At 42.4% G+C, this 20,652-nt stretch overlaps 2 protein-coding genes across 2 annotated transcripts in view; one reads left to right on the top strand and one right to left on the bottom strand.

Moving 5' to 3' along the window:
• Nucleotides 1-2,179, top strand: part of ARG2 (arginase 2) — a 34,985-nt gene extending 32,806 nt beyond the window's left edge. The window contains exon 8 of the mRNA XM_070797752.1: nucleotides 1,706-2,179. Coding sequence (XP_070653853.1) covers nucleotides 1,706-1,911 — 206 coding nt within the window. The 3' untranslated portion in view covers nucleotides 1,912-2,179. The remainder of the gene's footprint in view (nucleotides 1-1,705) is intronic.
• VTI1B (vesicle transport through interaction with t-SNAREs 1B) lies at nucleotides 2,141-20,494 on the bottom strand. The gene is made up of 6 exons (XM_019969099.2): nucleotides 20,095-20,494; nucleotides 9,733-9,791; nucleotides 7,917-8,108; nucleotides 5,575-5,748; nucleotides 3,692-3,753; nucleotides 2,141-2,469 (listed from the first exon to the last, which is right to left on the bottom strand). The coding sequence occupies exons 1-6, from the start codon at nucleotides 20,207-20,209 to the stop codon at nucleotides 2,373-2,375; spliced, it is 699 nt and encodes a 232-aa protein (XP_019824658.1). The 5' UTR covers nucleotides 20,210-20,494; the 3' UTR covers nucleotides 2,141-2,372.
• Nucleotides 20,495-20,652: the final 158 nt, after the last annotated feature.

The raw sequence follows: 20,652 nt of genomic DNA on the forward strand, positions 1-20,652 counted from the left end.
AACTCATACTCATTTGCAAATACTTTCCATTTCTGTCAGAAAGCTCTTGGTTTTAAGGCTACTTTAAATGACCTCTCATTGTAAAGTTTAAACAATTACTGCATGGTACTTCAATACCACCTCATGAAATTGGGGTTGAAATGGCATAGAGACCCCAGACTGAAAAGTCGAGGACTACAAGAAACCCTTGACTATCTGGGATGGGATATGGAAGTTGAGAAATGGTCTCCCTGGCTCTGGAGCCTACCAGAACCTTAGGCACTACATAAAGAAGAATGCTTGTCAATCAGATTTGATGGGACCAGAAAATCTTATTCTCAGACCTACAACTGAGACACTGTCAGCTGTCCTTGGCCAGTGAACCTGGAAATTCAGTTCTCCATTCAGGTTCCCACTGACACCACTTAGAGCAGAGATTAGTAACCTCTAGCTCTTAGATGGGGGCAGTGGTTATACCCTGTCCATCCCTCCCCTGCTGCAGTGTTATTCTATTCCAAAAGGCTGTCTGTCCTGAGACTATCAACTAGATAAAGCAGTTTGCTTAATCCACAAGGTGGCAGTAGTCTAGAAATATAGGTAGTATGTTTTTAACAGTTTGTACCCTCTTGATTTACTTCTGGGCTATGTAAAAGGTCCACATTTAGTAGGTGGAGATTGGATACAGATGCATGTGCAGGAGCTGGTGGACACACCTCTCACTGTAGTTCTGCACGGCGCACTGAACTCCGCATTGCTAAGGGACGGCACACTGTGCCGATGTACTAGCAGTGAAGGTACATGTACTAAAATGGGATATCCATAAGTCATTAGGTATATTCATCCATGTATCCAGGCTTTATGGCCACCCTAAATATTCAGATACTTGTATCCTCCAATCTAGTTTCTTCTAGTGACTCTTAAAGGAGGTAGATTAACTTCATCCAGAATAACCAACTAAAAATAAACACCCCAGAAGTAGGGGATATATATGTTGATGGGGAGGGGCAGAGGGCTGGGCTAGATAGGTTCTTTTATGGTCTAATCTTCCCGCCTCAAACCCTTTGGCACAAGTACCCAGACCCTCACAGAAGGTAACTGGAGTCCAAACTAAATATGACCAAGTGCAAGATACTACATCCGTCTGAAGGGAGACCTAAGAACTGTGTCATACATGGAGCCTGTCCTGAGAGTTCAAACTTGCAGGGGTGAGAGTAAGGTATGCAGTAACAGCTATACTTTAGGACACACGGTGCCTTAAAAGCTACACAGCGCCAGAGTTCAGAAGTGGGAATAGAGTGCTGGCTAGTGAGACGTGAGAGATCTCATCACACAACTACAGGCAGGCATCTGGCAGGTCCCTGGAAATACTGGAAATGATACATTTTCCCAACTAGACTGGAAACTCCTACTGCCACCCCTGTTTACCCCTCACCCCGACCTTGCTCATCCTAACCAGAAAGCCTGTCAGCCATGCCTGTTACATTCATTACACAGGGATAACTGACTTAATTGCTTTAAAGGTTTCTCTCAATCCTGCCCCGGCATTACCAGTGTTTCTAACTTAAATTCATGCCCAAGAGGATGAGGGGTAAGGGCCTTCCTGACAGTGGGTAATTTTCTAGTAGAACATGACCCTTTCACCTTGGTGTGTTCTACCCAGGTGGGACGACCCTCACTGAAAGGAGCAGCTAGCAAGTTTTCTTGTTGTCCTGCTTTGTGTTTTCAGGGTTGCTCTCGGCCCTGGACCTCGTTGAAGTCAATCCTCGGTTGGCCGTGTCAGAGGAGGAGGCCAAGGCTACAGCCAGCCTGGCAGTGGACGTCATTGCTTCGAGTTTCGGGCAGACGAGGGAGGGAGGGCATATTGTCTACGACCAACTTCCAACTCCCAGCTCACCAGATGAATCAGAGAGTGAAGAACGTGTAAGAATTTAGGGAATACTGTTTGTTGACACGTGTGTCACAGTGGGCATTCCAGAGCCGTGAGGCGTTTGTGGTGACAGATACTGAATGATCATCTGGGTCAATACTGCCTTAATGAGAACATTTGTGCATTCTCACAATTGTACAGTTTCCTTCCCTTTCATTTTGGTGACCGATAATAGTACTGTACTGTATTTGGTTTTTTGACGCTCACAGGGTATTAATATGTTGGAGCGCTATGTAAACTTAAGTCAAATAAATGACATTTATTACCTTGGTATATCATACTGGTCTTATTGCTGTTCCTTCACATTTCAGTGGTCTTCTGTCTTCCTCCCTCCACCCACAGTCTGGCTACACAGTGCCTTCTTGAACCACTAGTTCACAGCAGCAATAAGATTTTTTCCACACCTCTAACGCCATTCATTCACAGAGTCACAGTTCTGGTCCACAACCCCTTCCCTATAGGAGGTTTAATGCCTGCGAAAGAATTTGTAATAAACCAGGCCTCCCAGAATGGCTAGCTCCAGTAAGATGACGATGGAAAGCAGCAGCTTGTTGGTTGTCACTCTACAAAGAGAAGCAAAGTGGGATGTAGTCAGAAGTCTGGGTAACCTTATTTCTTTCCATTCTTAATACTGAGGAGTTCGACCTGGGGCCAAGGCAGGATACTGTGAGGCAGACTGAATTTTTGTTCGATCATGTAGCCACTTAGTAACCTTGTAAATAATTACTACTATCTACCTCACAGAAATATTGAAAACCGGGGCAATAAGATACCAAAACATACAAATGTTTTTTTCTAAAATGTCTTCAAATAGTAATTAGTACTTCACTTTAAAAGTAGTTTTTCTATGATGGGCTAATTAGAAAAATATTAAATAAACATGTGAAAAAGTATACCATTTTTTAAATCAGTTAAATCAGATTTCAAAGTAGAAGCTCACTATCTAACCATCTATAGCTGCCCTGACCACATACTACAGCTGTGAGGACACATTAGGAGAAGGGGCGGTGGGAGACCCCAGTGTCCAAGTCCAGCTTGAGTACAGGAGGTGGTCCTGCTTTAGGATAAGTAACTAGAAGCTGGGAGTGCCTTTCAATGTCTTCTCAACTTTTTGCCTTTCTCTATAAAGGTAGAAATTTTTCTGAAGCTCCTATACTCTTTAACACAAAGAATCAAAATCAGACATTTTCTCCTGCTCCACAAGGAACTTACCACTGTTTTGGAAAATCTCACTCTCTTGCTAGTTCCATGACTTGGTTATGGTTTCACTCATACTACCTACACCGACTTACCCCCCAAATTCAGCCTCAGTGTCAATACTTCCCTTCTGCCCATGGTTCTGCTGCTGTTAGCATTTACCTAAGGGGTTTTTTCTCAAATCAACTCCTTGCTAACAAGACAGAACTCCCAAATAATGGCTGACTCCCATAAAGGGCAAGCAGAGCCAAAATCAAGTACAAAGCCAAAGCAGTGAAAAGTTTTCTAATTAAGTTTTTACAAATTTATTTCCAGGAATATCAAGCTCTGTTCTCATGTGCTGTCTTCTCTAAGGAATGTAAACTGGCATGAAAAGTCCTTCCGGTGGACCAGTTTTCCACTGCTCCGAATCAGAGCAGCATATATACTTCCAACAATGGATTTTTTTCTGGGATACTTAACTATGTGATATTCTTTATTTCTTCTGTTCTATCAGTACCTTTGCAAGTCATGGTTTAAAGCTTTGACATTCTCAGATGAAAGATTAGAATTAAGAGAAATTAATTGTGACTAATTTTTGAAACTTACTTTCTGGACATTGAGCGGAGAATCTTCCGACTTTTGCTCAAGTTTTCACTTGTATTTACCAGCTGAGAAGAGAAAATAGCAATTATTTCCCTCTTCTCACAGAAGTACACACTGTAGAACTGAACATTAGTAAACTGACGGTGTTAAAGGCTTTATGTTGAAAAACTCCCAGAAATCAAATCAATTTAAATGATGGCCTCTGTAAGTAGAAGAAACTGGAAAGGACAAGATACTTTAATACTTGTCAATAGGCCTAGGAATGATTGTATCCCAAGGCTGCTGTGAGGAGACCTCTGGGACTGAGCTAATCCTTCACTGTGGCTACACAACACAAAGTCTTCGAGTGTATCTTGCCAGTAACTGAAGTAACTCTGAGCAACTTAAGATGTGAATTTCATCAGCCCAAACTCCAGGACAGCCTCCTGAGCTAATGTTTGTTTTTGTAGCCTGGTGGATTACCACTTTTGAGATCTGGTTCTTTTTCCTTTTTTCTTTACCCTTTAAGAGATACTTATATTGAATTATGAAAGGAATTAATCTTTTTTTAAAAGCCTTTTTTCCCCCCTTTTGGTTGCCTGTTACTAACCTATATAGCTGGAGGATATTTCAACAGATGCCACCTGCCATCTGTTCCTGTTCACCAGTGGCCTTGGTAAGTTGATCTCTCAGCTCATTCCTCAGCTTTAAAATTCAACTAATCCATCTAGTAAGTTCAAAAGTAAAAACAAACCATGCAATCTGCAAACAAGCTGCTTTCTCTGCAGTTTACCTTGAATTCAGTACTTTACTGTGAATTTTCACTGAGGAGGGTGATACCTGACTTGATTTTAAGTTGTCAAAATCATTCTGACTTGATTTTAAGAGTGGAGAATTACGGCTATTAAGGTGGGAAAATAAGGGCTCAGTGTGGGGATTTGAGATGACTTTCTCGTATCTAAGTCTTGCCCATAGTATCTGTGTTTCATTTATCTACCTCATGTTCTTAATACAGCATTCCACTGGCAGTTTTTACCATTCCTTTGCAGATGGTACAGAAAGGAAGAAATAAGTTGTTTTTCAGAGCCCCTTAGAGTGATAAGTGATAGTAGATTAGAGGCCACAGTACAGTCATCATTTGGCCTAAGTATTTTGTTTTCTCACAGTCATCTCCCTTAGTTTGTAGTAGTAGTAGTGTTAATTGCTCAGTCATATTTGACTCTGTGATCCCATGGACTGTAGCCAGCCACGTCCTCTGTCCATGGGACTTCCTAGGCAAGAATACTGGAGTGGGTTGCTATTTCCTACTCCAGGGGATCTTCTCAACCCAGGGATTGAACCTCTGTCTCCTACACTGCAGGCGGATTCTTTACCACTGAGCCATCAGGGAAGCCCATGATCTCCCTTACCTTAGGTTAAGAAGAGTCCAGGATTAAACCTCTATAAATTGTCAGTAGTACTATTTTATGACACGTGGAAAATAGCCTTGGCTCTAAATGACAGGAAAGCTTAGAATCTTTTAAAGCAAATGTTGCTTTCATAAGAATAGCAGGTGTTCTACTAGATGTGTGAGAAACAGAAATTTAGTTCATAATACAGGACCTAATATAGGACCTAATAAAAGGATGGTATGGCTACAATCCTATTTGACAATCTTCACTAAATGTAGAAACTGGGTTTTCTGCAATCGCAGTCCCCCTGCCCAGTGACCTCTAAATCTTACAAGTAAAATTACTTCCAAGGGATATGTTTTAGTCAAGCAAATTACGAACAGAGAAAAGCATAAGAACCTAAAAAATCATACCCTGAATTTGGAACTGCGGTTGCTTCTGACAGCAGCAAAGCATCAGGGTGTAATGGGCCCACTTACTTTCCCCATTCTTGCCCTTCTATCCACCCAGACTTACTCTACTCTTGGTACGTTCCAACTGGTCACGTTGCTCCCCCAGCTCTTCTATGATTTCTGAGCCAATCTGGTCAGTCTCTGCAGCAATACGATGAGAACGCTCAATACTCTGGGTGGCCCGATTCAGGCTGTCAGTGCCTTGCAGAAGCAATGCCCTTTGAGACTGTAGCCGATTCTGACAGGAGTATGAAAGGGAATTGTTAGACTTCTTTCGTTATAAATGAATTTATAAGAAGGGATATAGTGGGCAATAATTTTCATACTTGTAAGACAATCAAAGATGCTAATGAATCAGACTACAAGAGAACCTGGGATTCAATCTAGGATCACAATACCTCCCAGTCCACTGCTTGTTGCACTTAAGTGAGGCAAGGAGAGGATTCAATACACCAGAGCATCTTCCTTGTGCTCCTGACGAATCTGAACTGACTCATGTGCTTCCTGGACTAGCAACATCTGAGAGGCAATGGCCCAGATCTGGGATGCAGGAGCTACCTAAAAATTCATACATCCTATCATTTTGATAGGGCAAACCAACTAAACTCTACAGCCTTAGAAATAGTGTAATTCACTGAAAGTTCCCACTGATTGGTACTGAGTGACCATGAATAAGCTATTCGTTTTCAGCACACATAGAAATCACTTAAAAGTGTGAGACTACTACTCTCTGGAAAAAAGTAGCTACACCCTTGGTAAGCATCCAAAGAATTTCGCCTCAGGCCAAACAGAAAACAAATCCTGAAGTTGTTACACTGGTGATTTGCTCTCAAGGGAGGTAGTATCCGGGGCCAAGTAAAGCGCACTATTTCTGAAACTCCACCGAAGTATTATTCCACCTATTCCTAAGCACAGGAGGCATGAAGACCGAAGCAGCCTTTGTCAGGCCAGAAATAACTACTGACAGAAATGGAGGCAGCTCTAAGTTCTCAGCTCTTCCGAGCATACATGTGCACCAACTCTGGAAAAGGGGTCAGCTCACAAGGCCTATTTACTGAGCAGGTGACCATTAGCACTCGATACCACCATTAAGAAGCCGAAAGGTGTGTTTCCAGATCAGAAGCAACAAGAAGGCTTTTTCACTTCATATATAGCACAGACAAGTGAGGAAACCACTGAATGAGGCTGAAATGAACTCCAGTTTACACTGGCTTAAAGGCAGCAGGAAAACAACATTTTTAAACATAGAAGATGAGGATTTTCAAATGATTGGGCTTAAGAAAGAGGAGGCAGAGACAGTAAGGTCACATGAATCAACCCCAGATTTGGAACAGTAATTCTACTGAAAGTAGTTTATATACCTATATTGTTTTTATAATTTCTGAAACTAATAATTTTAAAGAAAAATTATTGCTTGGAATTATCTTCCCCCGTTTTGTTTTTTGGGGCTTTTTGGGTCACAGATGACCAAAGTCACTGTACACCTTTCATCTCACTTTTAACAAGTGCTCCTTGCGTGTGTTTTCCCACTCTCCTTTGAAAATTTTATATCATTCTCAAAAACTCTAGTTTTCACATCAGGAATGTCAGGCCAGTATCATGTGAATATCTCAAACTACGTTTAGGATGCTTCATGAAACAGGATTTGTTTAACACTGTGTCATCACCCTTTCTACATCCATACAGTCTACACTAGTGGGTCCCCTTCCACTTCTCTCCCACATTACCAGACAGGCCATTTCTACTTTGTGCTGTGGAGCATAATCCCAAATGTAACACATGAAATTTAATCTTTGTGAACCTTTTCTCCTTTACCTATCTAGCTTCTTTAGACAGTTTGAGAATACACATTTTCAATTTAGTAGTCTAATTTTATAAATGAGAACACTGTAGGCTAGAGAGGCAGTCTGGCTCACTTTCTATTATGATGAGTAAGGTGTCAGCCCCCCTTTTTTGAGGAACATCCTGCTTTCTCTACTGTATCTGGGCTATTGGACCATTGATACAAATGTAAGGAAAAGTGTGGGTTACTTTTGTAACAATGCTCTGATAAGTTAAAATCCTAACTGAACTCTGGGGGGATATGTGAGAAAGAAACTGGATTAGTGAGTCAGACTACAGAGTCCAGGTGTAACATGAATAGGTAACGCCTGCATATCACCACTACCCATCAAGCACTGTTTTATACATAAAGGATACAAAAAAATCTAAACAGGTAAATTGTTTGGAATGGTCTGCATTAAATTCAGTAGAGGCAGGCACCCAAGGGGAGAAGGGAAATTGGATGCAAGAAAGAAGATAAGATGGAAAAAACCAGTCAAGTATGCAACTGATAACATCAACTGTACTCCACAATTCTGTTAATCACTGTGCCACAGACCCACAGGGAAGACAGCTGATGCTCACCATATGCTCGTTCTCCACAGCGTATGTGCCATATTTCATGTCTCCTCGGGCCCCAGGAGTGGCTGTCAAAGGCGTACTTCTCACTTCCCGATGGAGTTTGGCAAGGTCCTTCCGGTAGGTTCGCAGCTTAGACATCATAGGGTTACGAAAAGATAGGGGTGCATAACGCAGTTCCTCTTCCATTTCTGCCAGCTAGGAAGGCAGAAAGTAGTGAGTAGACGGCCTGCTTCTATTCTCTCTCATATGGGTAATATGTCTAGTTTGGACTAATCAAACCACAAGCCATCCTAAATAAATACTCAAAATGTGGCCCAGGAGGGCAGGGACCACATGTGACACCTTCACTTCATTACTGAGTGCTTGGCATAGTGCCCAGCAGGCACAGAACAGGCCTTCAAAAAGTATGTGATGAATAAGTGAGAAAACTAACAAGTACCTTATAGCTTATTAAACATTTTGACATATATTTTCTCATTTAATCCTCACAACAGATCAAAAAGGTAGGAAATAGTTTTACTTCATATATGAGACTCGAAGAAACCTGTTCAAGATTACATAAGTCAGGATTCCAGATCTTCATACTCTTTTCAGTATACCAAGTTCTTAGCCTGTTATGGTCCAAGTGCTATCACGAAGCACTTAAGGACCTACTGTACTAAAAATAATTAGGGGTATGGCATCAAGGTTCTTCCCTTCCTCCTCCTGAAAATCAACTGTTTGTGTCCATGTCAGAAAAACCAGGGGTCCAAATCCTTTCCATTTTTCTGGGACAAGTAAATTGTAACACACAGACTCATTTGTAAGAGGCCATGAGTCATTTTCTTCTGCTTTGGATGGCTAGAGTAGGACTAGTTAACTTTAGAAAATGCTACCAAGATGTTAACTGAAAAAGAGGCCTAGCTCTGTAACAGATATCACAGATTTATGCCCAGTAATGCAAAGGTATTAGAAAAGTTTCTGGTACTCCCATTTTGAAGGTGATAGTTTCCACAGTCTGATAGGTTGATCCTTCTTCAAATACATGCAGAGCAGAAAAAAGGATGCAGATGGGCTTAACTTCTAAAAACTTCATTGGAATAAAGGAGTTATTCTTCAACAAACAATAAAGTTCTGTGGCTTAAAAAGAATTCTTCAGTCTACTCTGGGGTAGCAGATACTAGAGGCAACTATTTCTTTGGAGTGCTACCAGAGACCGAGATTTTAGCTCCAGCCTCCTAAAAGGGTTTGCTAAAGCTAGAGCACAGTGTAATGAAGACAGAGGACCCTTACTTCTAAAAGGTAAGAGCAAAACTTGCCTTTTTTTTTTTTTTTTTTAAGAAAAGTCACAGGTTAAATGAGAAGCAGTTCTTAAACTGCTTAGCAACCTGAACCAACTTCTGATAAGCTTTGGGTCCTGACTGAGAACTCATCCTGACCATGCATGCCTTGCCCAAGGTACCAAAACCTTCTATTTTTTAAAACAAGGCAATGTGAGTAGGAACCACCTCTGAGGTCCATTTTCTGTGACAGTAAGTTTAACAAGGAGAATAAGTTATCTTAATGGCCAGCTTTTAAAATGTGCTTTCAAAAGTCCACCCTTGTAAAAGGAGAATGTCCTTATTGTATCAGCAATGTTTTATCAAGGACTCACTTCGGGGGAGTGTTCAAGTTTTACTCAATACCCATCCCCATCAACTGGCCTCATTTAGTAAGAACTAATCAAAACTAAGGTCAACAGACGGGAACAGTTAAATCTGTGATCATAATGTCATAAGCATTACTTCTGGCAAAGACCAACAAACAGGAAGAGGAAATAAGAACTTGTTCCTGTTCTCACCGTTTCATTTGCTTCCTGTTGCTTTTCATCGAAATCTCTAATCAACTTCTTCTTCTCTTCTGGAAAAGATAGATGAGTTTTAAATACTCAATCCTGCTTCCAAACATTTATTTGTAGAGGACATATCCTCTGCTTAGAATATACTCCCCATTCCCTTCCTGGGGGTACCCTACAGTACTTAATCACTCCTAAAAGACACTTAGAAAAGTAAGGTAACTAGTTACCACAATTAACGGGGAGTGGGGGAGGGGGTAGTAGTGGGGATGGGGTGGGGAGGTGGTGGATGGTATTACCACTGGCATTTAAGTGCCCAGGGAACAAGAGTACCTATGCTAGGGACAGTCCTGCGTAACAATGATCTGGCCCCAAAGACCAAGAGCATTCCTACTAAGAAAGAAAACAGGTCTAAATTATTGTCAATCTTTTTTCACGGACCCTAACAAAGGGACCAGGCACGGTTTGATCAATAAGAATGTTTAACAATACCAGTTCTCTGAAATCTTCATCCCCATGGTAAATCACATTTCTACATTAACCCTTATCCACTGCTTTTCTGCCAAATATATTCAAAGCCCACCTACTTTGCTCTCTGGAGAGCCTGCAAGGCATACAGCACAAGTTTCTTAGCCATACCCACTGGCAGCGGTATAGGAAATGATGTAAAATACCATTGACTCACACAGGGGAAATTGTCATTCCTTGTTCAATCCTTTGCATCCTGTCATTTTAGTTCTAGTAAGTCTTTAATACCTAAAAACTACTAATGTCCTCTTTAAAAAAATAGAACAGGCTTTAGCCCCAAAGCAAGGACATCTAACTAAATCAGCATTCTTTTGTCTTCATTGTAGTTTTTCTGATCATATAGCTAGGTTCCACAGATTTTCCATCTAAGACAGTGATATAAAATGTCCTTTTAAAGGAACTTTATATGTTAAATAAATGCATTTTACATGAAATACTGATATAAAGGAAATACTGCTACTGCTGCTGCTAAGTCACTTCAGTCATGTCCAACTCTGTGCGACCCCATAGACAGCAGCCCACCAGGCTCCCCCGTCCCTGGGATTCTCCAGGCAAGAACACTGGAGTGGGTTGCCATTTCCTTCTCCAATGCATGAAAGTGAAAAGTGAAAATGAAGTCGCTCAGTCGTGTCCGACTCTTAGCGACCCCACTTACTGCAGCCTACCAGCCTCCTCCATCCATGGGATTTTCCAGGCAAGAGTACTGGAGTGGGGTGCCATTGCCTTCTCCGATAAAGGAAATAATTACAGTAAAAATGGTGCTTAGACACACCACAATGATGAAGGGAGTACCTGGTAAACTTTGGATGGGGGGAAGTGCTGGGGAGAAAATGGGCTTAGGTTTTGGTCTTAGCTTTGGGCCTAACTCAACATGTAAGCCCGGATAATTCTCTTCATCTTTTTGGGACCTAACCTCCTTCCTCAGCCAGGAAATGAGGAGGCAAATCACACCTAAGAAGCAAAAATTAGCCCTATTTATGAGGAGTTTGTTTTTTTTCAAATGTATACAGCAAAATGAATGTTCTCCCTGGAAATCTACACATAATCTACTTATTACCACAAAACTGTCACTTCTTATAATATTTTTTGAATTCATCTTTTGGGATTACATTCACAATCTGGGATACTTTTTTTTTAATTGTGGTAAAATACATATAACATAAAACTGACCATTTTGGCCATTTTAAGTGTACAGTTAAGTGGCATGAAGTACATTCACAATGTTGGGCAACCATCACCGCTATCCATCTATAGAACCTCTGCGTCATCCCAAACTGAAACTCTCCACCCAGTAAACACTAACTCCCTATATGCCCTCCCCTCAGACTCTGGTAACCACGATTCTGCTTTCTGTGTCTATGAATGTGACTACTCCAAGCACCCCATATAAGAGGAATCATACAGTATTTGTCTTTCGTGTTTGACTTATCTCACGTAGCATAAAACCTTCAAGGTTCCTCCACACTGTAGCATGTATGAGGACAGTCTGTGTGTTTTTCACTCAGTGTCATTTCCAAATACAAGCCGGCACTGCCATCAACTGAAGTAAGAGCAATCTTTACCAATGCCAAGAAAACAGCAGAGTAAGGCTTATGAAGGGATGGCACACGGGTACTTAACATGCTGTCCTAAGATTTTCTTGGATAACTTTGTTTACCCTGATTTTCATCTCACACCTTGACTTTCAAACCCAATCCCATGTTGGAAGTAACACCACTGTCACGCTTTATATAGATTTATATTGTGTTAATCACATAGCATCTAGCATGTTGGCTGTCCACTACTTTTTAATGTAAATCACTTGGCTATATATATTCTATAGTCTCAACTTGAGCTCAATCTCCCTCTGCGTAGAGAAATTTACTTTTTCTTTTATACATCCCATAGGTTCTAGAGCTCTAAACCTGGTAGGGTGCTTCTTAGACACTGTTATTGCCTGCAAGAGTCAAGTGACAATCCACCCTTTACTAAGCTGAATTCATTGTCATGCGCATTCCCTTAATACGTATTCCAGGTGAACTAGTTTTCACCATGAGAGGGTAACAGGCAGGAAGGCCAGGGGTCTCCAAATAGAGGAAATAGCCTGCAAATGTCAGACATTTTTATCTCTCTTAAGCGGCAGGAGGAAACAAACTAGCAATATTTTTTCCTTCTCTATACAAATTTAAAGGGAGGTTTCTCTTAAAATACTGTGTTGCCATAATGACACCCGGTTTCGCCTGAAGTTAGCTATTCTGGAGCCTAGAGATAACCAATGCCTTTTTCTTATGGAAATGTTTGTCTTAAGCTATGCTAACGTACTATGCCTTTACCCCAAACTCTGTCTCCAAGTCGGTTCCGCCTCTTGGCCCAGAACCTACTTGACAAACCAGTATGGATATTGTTCCCCTAATCTATGTAAATGAAACTATTTGTATGGTGGTCTGCCCTTCTTCAATACTCAAGTTAATCATTTTATGGCCCAGGATAAACCATTTGGTGCCAAGATTATCCCAAAATACATCTTATGGGTGAGGGGCCTGGTGCCATTCTGAATTTTAAGACATTCCTTTCTTTCATTAACAGACTGCTAGTGACTATATAACATCCAGCTAAAGACTAGCAGGGGGGTACTCTTTCTGCCCCCTTCTGATGCCTATGTCAGAAGCTTTCTCTATCTCCTTTATACTTCAATAAAACTTTATTACACAAAAGCTCTGAGCGATCAAGCCTCGTGTCTGGCCCCGGATTGAATTCTTCTCCTCCGGGGGCCAAGAATCCTGGTGTATTCGCGTGATTCAACAACAACCTTTCAACCACACACTGCTCACAACGCACCGCCCCCCTCCCCCCAAAAGGAGAAAGTTCAGGCAAAGCAAAAGGCCTACCTCTTGACCAACCATGAGATAACCACCATGAAATTACCACCACGAGTCAAAGTGTTAGCTGTTCTTTGCAACCCCATAGACTGTAGCCCATCAGGCTCTCCTGCTCATGGAATTCTCCAGGCAAGAACACTGGAGTGGGTAGCCATTCCCTTCTCCAGGGGATCGTCCCTGACACAGGGATTGAACCTGGGTCTCTCACACTGCAGGCAGATCTCCCTGTCTGAGCCAGCAGGGAAGTGCCAAAGCAGCCTTATTATCCTTGAGTGGGCTGTGTTTCCACCCATCAGCAGTGAAATATCTGCAATCAAGAATGGCTACTTCCATGGAGAGCTATCATATTATTTTATAATGAGCATTCACAAAACTGTTGCGTGTCACCACTCCTCTAAAGAGGCACATCTCCACACTCAAGCACACTCACTCACTTCTGATCCAAGATGACAGTATTCTATAAGTGCATTCTGGTCCTAGATTTTTCTACATCTCTGTTAGTCCTAAGTTCTCCTCGTTTAATCTTTGTTAAAGGATATGAATATCTACTTTCCTAAGAGACAAATTCTAGAATAATTCAAAGAATGCAGCTGTATAATAAGAATTGGGGTACGGGGGCGGCAAGGCAGTCCACAGTCTTGATCCTTTCACTAACTTCCCTGCGTGATTCTGTTATTCTCAGTCTTTTTGGAATACTCTACTCTCTGATTTCATAAGACATATATTCTCCTATGAGTGCTCTACAGCCTGTATACTTTTAAAGATTCAAGAGATGGAACCCCTACCCAACTGAGAGGTATCAATACCTGTTCCTTTATGCTTTGCTCAAAATTGTGAAATTAATCAATGTTAAGAGCTAAGATGGCCCTCAGAAGTCATCTAGTCTAACCTCATTTTATAGTTGAGGAAACCAGAGCCTGAAGAAACTGTCTTCCCCAAGGCCATAGAAAAGAGCAGATGTAACTAGAACACTAGTTACAGAATGCAAGTCTCCTATCTGTGGCACTGTACACCATGTACACTATGGCACTGAGGGGTACTTTCATGCTCCCAAGGTACACAGGTATAATCTTTTCAAATCTCTTCATTTTTTAGGGAGCTAGAATTAACACTACAATCAACTACAAAACAGCAGGACTGATACCAGGTAGAATGGACACCGGAAACTCAGAAAGAATGAGCTACTCTAAATAACACTATTTCTGATCCCTCATGTCTTTCCAAACCATTCACATGTGAGTGACTCACTCTGAAGCCGAATGTTTGGCGAACTAGGTGCATGGCAGCACAATGTCTCAGACATGGAATAAAATGAAACACCAAGCTCTGAAAGCGCTAGAGGAAGCCCACCTCATCTCAACCAAGGTGGCAGCCTCTCCATCTTGTAGAAAAAGAAAAGAAGGTAGCTCAGTCATGTCCGACTCTTTGTGACCCCATGGACTATACAGGCCATAGAATTCTCCAGGCCAGAATACTGCAGTGGGTAGCCTTTCCCTTCTCCAGGGGATCTTCTCAATCCAGAGATGAACCCAGGTCTTCCCCACTGCAGGTGGATTCTTTACCAGCTGAGCCACTTGTCGGCGGTTTGAATTTTCATAGCCCCAGAATGACTCATCTTGGTCCACTGTTGCTGCTGCTAAGTCACTTCAGTCGTGTAAGACTCTGCGACCCCAGAGACAGCAGCCCACCAGGCCCTGCCGTCCCTGGGATTCTCCAGGCAAGAACACTGGAGTGGGTTGCCATTTCTTCCTCCAATGCATGAAAGTGAACAGGCAAAGTGAAGTCGCTCAGTCATGTCCGACTCTTAGTGACCCCACTTACTGCAGCCTACCAGGCTCCTCCGTCCATGGGATTTTCCAGGCAAGAGTACTGGAGTGGGTTGCCATTGCCTTCTCCGTCTTGGTCCATTAGAACTGTGGAAATAACTTCAGTTTCACCAGATCTTTAAAATTTGTGATTAGTGCTTTTGGTGCCCCCTTGTGGCACTTCTAGGACCTACATTCTCTGCAGACCTCATGGTTAACCTGATCTCACACCATAAAGGAAATTAAAGCATCAGATCCCTCTAAGCTTGGTTCCTCAATTATAAATAAGAAATATAACACCACTAACCTGTATAGTTGTCTGAAAAATACAACACACATAACAAACATGCAGCAAATGCTAAGCTCATTAAGGGTTCAATAAATAGTGACTACCAGTGTTTTTTAAAGTAAATTCCCAGGTAAGAAGAACTAAGCGAAAACTAAATTTAAAGAATATGAAGTGTTGGAAAAATTAAAATTCTGCAGTCAGTGAGTAATTGTGTTTACCAACCTGCTACATATCGTCCTCCATAGTTATCATTTTTTCTGGTTTCCAAAATAGTGGAGTTTCGTGTATAGCAACTGAAACTTAAGTGAATTAAAGCGAAAAACGAATAATTTTACAATGTTCATTACAACATGTGGAGAGATGCCTTCAGGTGCTACGAAACTAAAACGAGAAATCATGACTACAGGTATTTACTGTATTAACTGGATAAGAATTTACAGCAGCCTGAGATATGTGGAGAGACCTCTTCAGATGCTGCAAAACTAAGACTACAAATTATTGTTGTGGGTGTTTAAAGTAATAATGAATTAATAAGTATCACAAATGCTAGTGGACTGTCACTTCCATACAAACCTCCTAAAGTAGGACACACTGTGTCTGTTAATCCTATCCTTTTTAAAAATAGGTGTATACATTGATTTTAAAAGTGATGACAATATGGAAAACGTGGTAAATAAAATCACCTTCAGTTTCAACATTTAATTATATATTGATAGTTACTATTTTCTTCCCAACAATTCACAATATTTATACAACCATTCAACAAATATTTATAGAGCACCAAGTATGTACTAGGCATTGTTCTAGGTGCTTGAGTGCTAAGTCGCTTCAGTCATGTCTGACTCGCTTCGACCCTATGGACTGTAGCCTACACCAGGCTTCTCTGTCCATGGTATTTTCCAGGCAAGAGTACTGGTGTGGGTTGCCATATCCTTCTCCATCTAGGTGCTTAGAATATACAAGTAACAAAACAGACAAAATATAGAGCTTACAACAGAAGAGGAGGGAACGCTTCCAAAGTCTTTTATGAGGCCAGCACTACATCGATACCAAAACCAGAGAACATCACAAGAAAAGAAGATTACAGGCCAATATCCCTGATGCAAAAATCCTCAACAAAATATTAGCAAAACAAAGGGCATTTTCCATAAAACCAGAACAAACAATCCAAATATTTGTATGGAACAACAAGAGACCGCAATTAGTCAAAGCAATCTTGAAAAAGAACAAAGCTGGAGGCATCATGCTTTCTGATTTCAAACTACAGCTCACCGTTGAACAAGAGTATTAATTGGGCAGGTCCCCTATACAAACATTTTTTTCAACAGTAAATTCTATAGTACCATATAATCTGTGGTTGGCTGAATCTGCAGATACTGAGGAACCTTGGATAGGAGGGACAATAAGCTACACTAGGATTTTCAGTTACACAGAAGGCTGGTATTCAAGGGTTAACTGTATATTATAAAGCTATAGTAATGAAAACAGTATGGTAACTGGCATTAAAACAGATTCAAAGCTCAATGGAATGGAAAAGACAGCTCAGAAAAAAAATCCACCAATGTATGGTCCCCAGCATATTTTTGTGCCTCTCTTTCAACCTCTACTCAGTCACCAGCGTTCTCCTAAAATACAATCATATGGTCCGATTTTATTTTAGAATCTGTATTTTGTTCAGGATTTTTGCATCTGTGTTCATCAGGATAGTGGCCTGTAATTTTCTTTTCTTGTGATATTTTCTGCCTTTGGTATCAACATGGGCTGGCCTTTAAAAGAATTTAAAATCCTTTATTGATTCTCCATATCAAGTTTAGGTGTCTTAATGTGATATTTAGGTCCCTTAGTGGAAACAGTTTCAGACTTTATTTTTTGGGGCTCCAAAATCACTGCAGATGGTGACTGCAGCCATGAAATTAAAAGATGCTTACTCCTTGGAAGGAAAATTATGACCAACCTAGACAGCATATTAAAAAGCAGAGACATTACTTTGCCAACAAAGGTCCGTCTAGTCGAGGCTATAGTTTTTCCAGTGGTCATGTATGGATGTGAGAGTTGGACTGTTTAGAAAGCTGAGTGCCGAAGAATTGATGCTTTTGAACTGTGCTGTTGGAGAAGACTCTTGAGAGTCCCTTGGACTGCAAGGAGATCCAACCAGTCCATCCTAAAGGAGATCAGTCCTGGGTGTTCTTTGGAAGGACTGATGCTAAAGCTGAAACTCCAGTACTTTGGCCACCTCATGCGAAGAGTTGACTCATTGGAAAAGACTCTGATGCTGGGAGGGATTGGGGGCAGGAGGAGAAGGGGACGACAGAGGATGAGATGGCTGGATGGCATCACCGACTCGATGGACTTGAGTTTGGGTGAACTCCGGAAGTTGGTGATGGACAGGGAAGCCTGGCGTGCTGCAATTCATGGGGTCGCAAAGAGTCGGACACGACTGAGTGACTGAACTGAACTGAACTGAAGGGTCTGGCTGTGTCTTATTTATCTCATCTACTACTGATCTCCCATACACATCTTAAGTTTCAGTCATAGTTCTGAATATTTGACTTTTTTTTTTCCCCTTCCTTTGTTGTCTCTTCTCATTTCCCCTCTCAGGCAAACTCCCAGTCAACCCTTTACACTCAGAAGTTCTCCTTTCTGAGAAGGAAGGAGAACTCCCCTACGGCCATGTTAGCCTTTCTGTCACGGTCTCAAAACTATCTTAGGACTTATCACACACTTTGGAAATCTGCTCCCATTTAAGGCAAGAACCATAGAACTCCCCAGACCCAGGATACTGAGTGATACATAATTCTTGACAGATGTTCATTGAAAATACTGAATTCAATTACAGAGCATAAGCTAAATGCAAGGGATGTGTTATGTATTAATATATTATTCAGTGCTTAATAATTCATGATAGGAAAGCTTTGGAAAGCCTATGAAGTCGTCTCAGAAGAAAAAAAGGATTCAGAGATGACACCCCAGTATGTTTGCTTAATTAAATCCAACTTATTCAACAAATATTTACTGAGGAACGTAAACAAAGCAGTGAATAAAGAGACTGAAGGCTGTTGAAATTCTTATAACCTGGGGATATGCAAATACTATACATACTTACCCACTGAACAACTACGGGTTACCAGCAACTTGTGTTGAGAGTATTTTGTACTTGGGTAGAAATTCACACCTTTTTGATTGTCCTCTTTGCAGCAATTAGAAGTTCAGGTAGATGACAAAAGTGAATACAACTAAGTTTTGTATTTTTGGAAACAGAATATCCTTTGGCATTATTTACCCTTCCCTGATGGCTCAGTTGGTTAAAGAAGCTGCCTACAATGCAGGGGTTTCAATCCCTGGGTTGGGAAGATCCCCTGGAGAAGGAAATGGCAACCCACTCCAATCTGGGAAATGCCATGGACAGAGGAGTCTGGTGGACTACAGTCCATGCAGTTGGAAAGAGTCAGACACCACTTAGCAACTAAACCACAAGCACACCCTTACAGAAACAAATCTTGCAAAATTTAAATCAACACCAGGCTGAAAAAAATGATCTATTTTTCAACCATGTAAATCAGATCTAATCACTCTCCTGTTCTGTAGCCTTTAACTTCAAGTCACTGTATTTAGATAAAGATGCAAATCCCTCTCCATGGTTCACGTGGCCCCACACAATCTGGCCCTTTAAAACCTTATCTACTACTAGTATTTCCTTTGCTCATTCCACCCTGAACACACTGGCCCTCTAGCTCTTCCTACAGCATACCAAACTCACTTCTGCTTAAGGACTATTAGAGTACTATTCTGTCCTCCTGAAACTTATTTCTCCCAGATTTTTGCATGGTTCACTCCCTTACTTCAAGTCTCTGCTCAAACGCGACCTCCTCAAAGAGGCCTTTCACAGCCACCCAATCTACAATTAGGGCTTACCCATTCCTTGCCCTGCTTTATTTTCCTGTATGGCCCTTAACACCACTTCCTAATATTTATATATCATCATCGACCCGTAAGAACAGAGATCTGTAAGTCTTTTCACAGCAATTTGCAATATTACCAGCATCTAGACAGTACCTAGTGCACAGCAGCCTCCTTAATAAGTATATGTTAAACAAAAGTATGAGTTTCATTCTCACCAGAGTCATTCAATTCATGTGACCTTGGGTAACTCTCAGAGCAAACACTCAAGCTTCCATGCTTCAGTAAAAGCAATGGAAGTCTCATCGGCCTTGCCATCAAGATCTACTACTATGACAGACCTTCCTATACAGATTCAACCAGAAAACTCTTAGCTCCCCCAAGTCAAGCTTGCAGCACACTGCATTATGAAATCAAGAGCCAGGAAGGTCTAAGCAGAGGTCATAAAAGGATAGCACCTGAAGGCCACCATCCTTATTTTAAAGACCAATCCCTCCCTCAACCCCTACCCGCCCCCAAGGCTGGTTATTTACACCAGCCTCAAAAGTTATGATGGCTTTGGGTTCTTAACCCTTTTTGTGCTACAGGTCCTTTGCCAATCTGGTGAAAACTATGGGTCTCTGGAGAATACTTTCAAGCGGGAAAAACAAAATATTGAGAGCCACAAAGAAAACCAATTATACTCAGTTTACAGATTTAAGGGTCACAGGTCTAAGGTCTCTCATGCCCATCTTGCCACAGTGAAAATGAAACGAGCGAACTCTGAAGGTTACAGGGGATTCAAGAGAGAGATGACACTCCGCGGTGGATTCCTGGGTACCTAAGTGGCAGCACGGAGATTCTGGACGCCGGGACTCAGCCAGCCCTAGGGGGCGTGTCTGAGGTTGCCAAGCGAGGAGACGAGAGAGTGGGTCTGGGAAGGAGGTGGGGGCTCTTCCTCCCGGTGCTAGCGGAGCGCTGTTCTCGTTGGCTCATCCCGCCCCCACCTCACCTGTCCCTGCCATCCCCAGGAGCCGCTCCGGCACCCCTCGTAGGTCTTCATGGAGGCCGCGGAAGATCTCGTGCAGTTTCTCGAAATGCTCCGAGGAGGCGGCGGAGGTGGCCATGGCGCAGGCCGCTCTCGAGCAGCGGGCGCCGAGATTCCGGGCCCAGGGCCCGCTCCTATTCCGCCGTCAGCCGCCTAGCCCCGCAGGCATCACGGCGACCGCCGCCACAGTCGCCCAAGACGAGGCGCTTCCGGGGCCGCGGCGGGGTCCTCCCGGGCCGGAATGCCCACCCCCTGCATGCCGTCACTGACGGCGCGCCGGGCGCCAAAGCCTGACAGAAAGTTAGTCTGGCTCCGTCGCCCGGGAGACTCCTGAAGGGGTGGCAGCGCTTTGGCGCGAGCGGCAGTCTCGGAACCCCGGAAATACTCAGTCCGAGGCTGGGGGGAAGCCCGATGGCGGAAGGAAAACCTGGGCACCCGCGGGCCGGGCGACGTGGCCGCCTCTTTCCTGGGCCCCGCCTTCCGGCAAGGGTTGGGGGAGCTGCAGTGCATGCCGGGGGTTGT

Source organism: Bos indicus, chromosome 10 (assembly GCF_029378745.1).
Source record: "Bos indicus isolate NIAB-ARS_2022 breed Sahiwal x Tharparkar chromosome 10, NIAB-ARS_B.indTharparkar_mat_pri_1.0, whole genome shotgun sequence".
Classification (NCBI taxonomy): domain Eukaryota; kingdom Metazoa; phylum Chordata; class Mammalia; order Artiodactyla; family Bovidae; genus Bos; species Bos indicus.

Bases quoted from the DNA above. Each gene is read 5' to 3' on its own strand.
- VTI1B (XM_019969099.2), bottom strand. From the start codon at position 20,209: ATGGCCACCTCCGCCGCCTCCTCGGAGCATTTCGAGAAACTGCACGAG. The intron at 3,754-5,574 runs GTAAGTCTGGGT...TTCTCTTCTCAG, and splicing joins TGGAACGTACCAAGAGTAGA to CTGGTAAATACAAGTGAAAA. The intron at 2,470-3,691 runs GTAAGTTTCAAA...TTCTCTTTGTAG, and splicing joins CTCCGCTCAATGTCCAGAAA to AGTGACAACCAACAAGCTGC.